The sequence below is a fragment of the Lycorma delicatula genome, chromosome 11 (genome assembly GCF_047948215.1).
Source record: "Lycorma delicatula isolate Av1 chromosome 11, ASM4794821v1, whole genome shotgun sequence".
Classification (NCBI taxonomy): Eukaryota; Metazoa; Arthropoda; class Insecta; order Hemiptera; family Fulgoridae; genus Lycorma; species Lycorma delicatula.
The window spans coordinates 17,776,624-17,783,470 of record NC_134465.1 but is presented as its reverse complement, the minus strand read 5'-3'; the positions used below and the strand labels follow the sequence as shown (position 1 = coordinate 17,783,470).

Sequence of the window (6,847 nt, the reverse complement as noted above, 5' to 3'; positions counted from 1 at the left end):
TTGGGCAGACAACACTTCGCTACCAATGAAAAACTTCAGGCGGCAGTCAAGACATACCTTACCTCACTGGCAGCACACTTCTTTGAAGAGGGCATCGGAAAGGTGGTATCACAAATGACAAATGCCTCAATCGTTTTGGCGATTAGCTAGAAAAATAAGCTAGATACTACTCAATTTTTAGTAATAAAATCATTTTGTTATGTCGTTGTGTCTTTTTTTAAGCCAATTGGAAGTTGAAAAAAAAAACAGCCCTCGTAATTAATTGATTTGTCCATTCATTTGATGTTTTATTTTGTATTTTACATTTCAAAACCTATCCCTTTTTGTTTTAAGCACATTTATGTTACTTTCACTTATTCGGCTGTTAAGAACTGTCATATCTGTATACATATATTTTAATAAAATATATGAAGTAAAAGTTGAAAAAATTCCAATCTTAGAATATTTAACCTACAGTCAACTTGAATAATTTGAAATTTGATGAAACATACCAATCAGTTTCCTAGCCAGTTAAAGACAACTGCTATCTGCAACATCGGTTAGGTAGAACAGCATTATAAATTAAAACTATATCTCATCAATTAGCTTATCTACAGACTTACGTGGTGCATCTTTAACAACAATGTTTCTTACATTATTTTCACCGTATATACATTTCAGGGAAAGTTATGTATTAAATAAATATATCCGTGCTTTATGATACATTAATTTTATTTACTTTTATTTATCAAATAGGTAATCACCGCATGAAATTTAACAAAAAACTTCGACCATTCTACATATGTCCAGGTTGTTAACCAAACTAAATTTATACTGCGCTTGTTCATGTGTACATAAATAATAGAAAATATAATTTTTAATTTAAACTTGTTAGTTTTCTTTATTCTGTTGATATTTAATTGTTTCATTACATTTTAGATAATTTTGCTAACTTTATAATTTTTTTTTCAGTATTTATCTTATAATTTATTTTTGTATTTATATTTAAGCATAGTTGTATTATTTATTATACTGTCTTAGATTATTAAAATAAAAATAAATAAAAAAAATTAAAACAGTACTGTTTGTAATGTGCAAATCATGTTAGTATATGCAAATAAATTATTTTATTTCTTATAACCATTTATTATGAATGGCAGAGTAAATTTAACTCTATATTGATCAGGTAGTGCGCTAATATTTATTAAGATTTTAATAATCATGTCAAGCTTATGTAAGTGTATTTTTCATCACGAACAATTTTTTTTTTTACTTCATTGCAAATTTTTGCTAACAGTTGTTTCATGAAAATACAATGACATACCTTAATTGTAAATACTATTTTAATTTTAATTTACGTAGTTGCCTCTTAAGAATTTGATTATTCATAATTTTTATCATGTTTTAACAGAGTCTGTAATCCCTGAAAAATCCCTTAAAAAATGTTTGATATCGCTTGCATTTATGTATTTCACATTCAATTTATTACTGTTTATATTGCCACATAAATAAATATTTAGTTAATTATGTGTTAAAATTGTGGCATTACAACTTCCATGATTTCAAAATGTATTGCATTTAACGCCAAATGAGTTTTATTCCTCGCATATGTTAACACTTATAAACTCAAGGTTTTGACCGCATATAATACAGTTAAGGAGTAATTCCTGTACAATTTGTATTATGATATTCAGCTTACATCATTGCATTTAAATATTATCGATAATTCTAATCCACTACTATTACTTCAGTTTTACTCGAGTTGAATCTGTTTAATTCACGTTCAGGACCTGTACAATAAATAATAAATTAGTCTATATTAATATTTTGTGTATAAATGAGCTTTTACAATTAAATGAATTTAGTAAAATAATAATATTTAATTAAACTTATTTAAATTATCTGATACACAAGGATCATTCAATAAGTAATGACAAATAACTTTATTTTGGTTTATTCATTGAACTTAATAACTTACCACTTTTTTTAATTAATCCTCTGATACGATTTCAATATTTAACAATAGTTAAATAATTATACATTTATTCCATACCAAGCCAGTATACATGCAGTAAAATCTCTCCTATCTGGAAACTTTCTGTTAACTAGATGTTCTCCACATTAAGGAGATGAATTTGTAAAAATGAGATATTCCGATTAAAGAAATAGATCACTTTTAACTAAAATTAAATAGAGGCTAAATAAAAGTAACGAAAATAACTTGATCAATGTAACGCAAGATTTTAGCTGTGTTTATTCAATTAACAAAATAAACATTTAAATTTATCCAATACTGAACTCTTAATTTATTTATTTTATTCATTATTTAAAAATACAGTCATTTAAATATATGTGTCTTTAAATTGTTTGTAAAAATCAGTCTACATTTTAAAAATCCAGTACTTAAATTAATATTAACTAAATAAAAATTATGATGGCCGAATAGTATAGCGGTTAGCATATTGGTTCTATAAATGAAAGCATTTGGTCTCTGATTCAATTTCCAGTAAGGGTCTGCCATTTTAACTTCCTTATTAAAATATATACAAATGCCATGTCTGAGTTCGTATAATATATATCTAAAATAAAAATTTTGTAACGAAACTGTATTAATGACATACTTCTCAGTTACAAGGATTCATAAAAAATGAAATTGTGCTTTAAAAAATTTATGTTTTTTTTTGAGATTAAGAAAAAATAGAATATAATATTGAAATAGTTTATGCATAAAAATAGCCACTATGTTGGTTGAGCTACTGTAGCATACATCGTCGAACCTATAAAGCTACTTTTCTAGATAACTGAAAAAGATGTCAAAAGTGGTCTCTGAATTTGATTTATCAATGGTTTGGCCATAGTAAAGTTGAATATCAACAAGGAATATGATCTGGTTGTTACTGTAAGCCATTAAAACAACCACCATCTTGACACAGTGAAAAATGTCATAATGGTAATAATCCTATATTCTTCCCAGGTATAAAAACTATGTTCATGCAGAATTTCATCTCAGTCAGTTCATTAGTTTTACTTACAGAAATCAATAGATTTATACATAATCAGGTAATGTATCAAGCATTTAATATAAATCTTTATCAAATTATTATTTATAATGAAGAGATGATGAATCCTCAAAAATTTGTATAGGGTTGGATAATTTTATTTTATTTTTGTAAATTTTTTGTTACTACAAGCATAAATAAAGAATACATTTACGCTTATTGTATGATTTACGAAATGTTTTATGTTTGGGATGCAATTTTATTTCGGTATGAAACATAGACACTAAAAAAGGAGAAAAAGAAAGGTCGAGTCATTTGAAATATAGGCATGGAAAAGATTAAATGAATAGACAAGGTGAAAAATGAAAAAGTTATTAGTGATTGAATGAGAAGAACAGAAGCTTAATCAAAGCAATTTAAAATGGTAAAGCAATTGGTCAGGGGACATATTATGAGAGGAGAAGAACTTATTAAAATAAAATAGTGGTGGCAGGATTAGTAAAAAGTGAAAAGTAGAGAGGTCAATGTAAATTAAAAGTCATAAATTACCTAAAAGGAAATGGAAATTCAAGAACTTAAAAGTTTAACTGCGAATAGGAAATTGAAGCAGACATTGAGGAGCTGCCTCAGGGTAAATTATAATGAATCCTTATAATTTTATTTCACCCATATTATTGGATGGAAATTGGAAAACTGCATATCTATGCGGAGGGACTTATTTCCTATTTTATTACTTTTTAATCCCTTTCAATTAATCGATGCACAGAAACTCTAAAATTATCCATAAAGTGAAAATTGTACTATTACTTTTAAAAAAATCTCTGATTTCTTACCTTTTTTCTTATCAAATATGTTTTGTAAATTCTGTGTAGGTGCTTCAACAGCAAGGTATAGTAGGATTGAACAAATAGTACTGTAGAATATATCGCCTAATAATATTGGAATCTGAAAAATTAAGCACGAAGAGTTAGATATTTTCTTTAATTTGCAAATATTATGTGTTCAGAATTTCTCTCTATTTTAGATTTTATTTGTTTTTACTATTACACTGAAGAAACCTTGGGCAAAATTATGAAAAATAGGTCTTTCATAAGTTATTATGAATCATATTTATTTTAATTCTTATATCTGACTTTATGGTGAAGTTTATTTGCTTGTAAAACAAAATACTATTTCCAAAAGAAGAGGTAGAGCTTACCCATTTCAAAAAAATGTTACCCGTTCTTTGAAATCCTATTAGTTTTTTGCCCTTTAAAACTACAAGGTCTATTCTAAAATTGAATTTCAAGTGGTTGTTAAAAAATGAACCGGTTGCCATAACAAATACAACTAACAGCTATTTATAACCTCATTACGGTAGATAGTTTTTCTGTTGTACTTTCATCTAGAGTTAACATTTAAAACAAAAACATCTGATATGGACAATACATGACTTCCTTGTACCCCTATCAAACATTTACACATTATTTTAAAATGAAAAGTACGTAAAATTTTACTTCATTAAAAACTTCTGATATTATTTTTATTTTTTTATTTTTTACATGGAACTAGCAGTTAATGATGTTAAAGAACAATTTAGATTCAGAGTAACAGTACAAGGTGAAAAGATAAAGATGCTACGATTTGCTGATGATATAGTAATTCTAGCCGAGAGTAAAAAGGATTTAGAAGAAACAATGAACGGCATAGATGAAGTCCTACGCAAGAACTATCGCATGAAAATAAACAAGAACAAAACAAAAGTAATGAAATGTAGTAGAAATAACAAAGATGGACCACTGAATGTGAAAATAGGAGGAGAAAAAATTATGGAGGTAGAAGAATTTTGTTATTTGGGAAGTAGAATTACTAAAGATGGACGAAGCAGGAGCGATATAAAATGCCGAATAGCACAAGCTAAACGAGCCTTCAGTAAGAAATATAATTTATTTACATCAAAAATTAATTTAAATGTCAGGAAAAGATTTTTGAAAGTACTTGTTTGGAGTGTCGCTTTATATGGAAGTGAAACTTGGACGATCGGAGTATCTGAGAAGAAAAGATTAGAAGCTTTTGAAATGCGGTGCTATAGGAGAATGTTAAAAATCAGATGTGTGGATAAAATGACAAATGAAGAGGTATTGCGGCAAATAGATGAAGAAAGAAGCATTTGGAAAAATATAGTTAAAAGAAGAGACAGACTTATAGGCCACATACTAAGGCATCCTGGAATAGTCGCTTAGAAGGAAAAAATTGTGTAGGTAGGCCACGTTTGGAATATGTAAAACAAATTGTTAGGGATGTAGGATGTAGAGGGTATACTGAAATGAAACGACTAGTACTAGATAGGGAATCTTGGAGAGCTGCATCAAACTAGTCAAATGACTGAAGACAAAAAAAAAAAAAATTTTTTTATTATTGAATTATTATCGTAATTTTTTTTTTTTACAATAGGAAGTTAATAATTATTAATAAATCAATATATTTAAATTAAAAAAAAAAAAAGTTAAAAAATGGAGATTAATTCTGATTTGATCCGATGTGCATTCCCCTAAGATCCAAATATTTCATTAATTGAAATTTTATTTGGCTACAACTCTGGAACCAATGAAAATAAGTACCAATTATATCATTGAAAAGCTCTCAATAAGGGCTTATTACTGTATTTAAGAAAAAGTCCAAAATCCAAATCTTTTTGGATTTTAGGCTTTTTTGGTTCAGTCGATTGCAATCAAAAGGGGAGGTGCACATCTAGATGACAACATCCAGCACCTAATCGTTTTTGAGTTATGTGAGATACGTAATTACATACGTACATATGTACATACAGACATGTTGAAACTAGTCAAGATAGATTCAAGGATGGTCAAAATGGATATTTCCATTGAAATCTAGAAACCTTTTTCATGATCACAATACTTCCTTTACTTCATACAAGGAAGCAAAAAAACTTATCGCTTGCTACATAAACACAGGTGCTTTCGGTTTTTTCCAGACAAACCTGGATATTGTTGTCTATATTAATGGATGCAAATAAGATAATTAAGTCGACCGTACTTTTGTGCTTGATTATGGAGTATTAAGCCTGTTTTTAACAATATTGTTAAACTGTTCATTCCACCAATACCTTACACCTTGTCATGGATAGGTCTTAATATGCTTATGTTGTAATTCTATTAAGTCCTCTTAAAACAATATTAGCCATCTACTCTTTTTGTAGATTTACATGTACCCATTTCTGCCTGTATCTTAACCAACATAACATATTTATAAGTTTCTGCTAAATTTCTAGCCTAATAGGAGTCCCAGGCAATGAACAACCCAACACTTCTGCAAAAGGCTTGTGTCAGCTAAACCATATGGAATGAGCAATTAATTCCAATCAAACATGCTTTATGAAACATCAGCTGAGTATTTAATTTGTTTATGAATAATTTAAGTAAAGTTTCTAACAGTAGAGTAAAAATTATTAATGTAATTTTGCTTATGAGTTTGTTTGTACTGTTAAAGTAGTACTTTTCACATTTTATGCACCTGAATGTTTTCATTATGATTTTTACATATTAGATATGACTACACGTTTATTAAACATAGTTAAATTTAAAATGTAGGGAAGAAACATTTGTTTTCTTTCAGTCATTTAATAAAATCTATTATCTATTACAAGAATTACATTTGTGGAGATTACAATTAACAATTTGGAGGTTTATTTAAATGCAGTTTACATAAAATTAATTATTAAATTAAATTTATAATTTCCATGAACCAGTTATTGTAAAATTTTAGTTGTTTTTTGGTATATTTTCATTATTTGTTCTTCAAATTTGTTGATATTATTACATTCTCCAATTTTGTAAAAAATGAATTGGATTTTTCAATATGATCTGTAT

General features: G+C 27.5%; 1 protein-coding gene across 1 annotated transcript in view; it reads right to left on the bottom strand.

Annotated features, from left to right (window-relative positions):
* Window positions 1-715: 715 nt before the first annotated feature.
* The window catches only part of LOC142332473 (nose resistant to fluoxetine protein 6-like), a 57,150-nt gene continuing 51,018 nt past the window's right edge, over window positions 716-6,847 (bottom strand). Inside the window, exons 12-13 of the mRNA XM_075378919.1 lie at window positions 3,812-3,923; window positions 716-1,769 (exon numbers count right to left, since the gene is read on the bottom strand). Of these exons, the coding sequence (XP_075235034.1) occupies window positions 1,708-1,769; window positions 3,812-3,923 (174 nt within the window). The 3' untranslated portion in view covers window positions 716-1,707. The remainder of the gene's footprint in view (window positions 1,770-3,811; window positions 3,924-6,847) is intronic.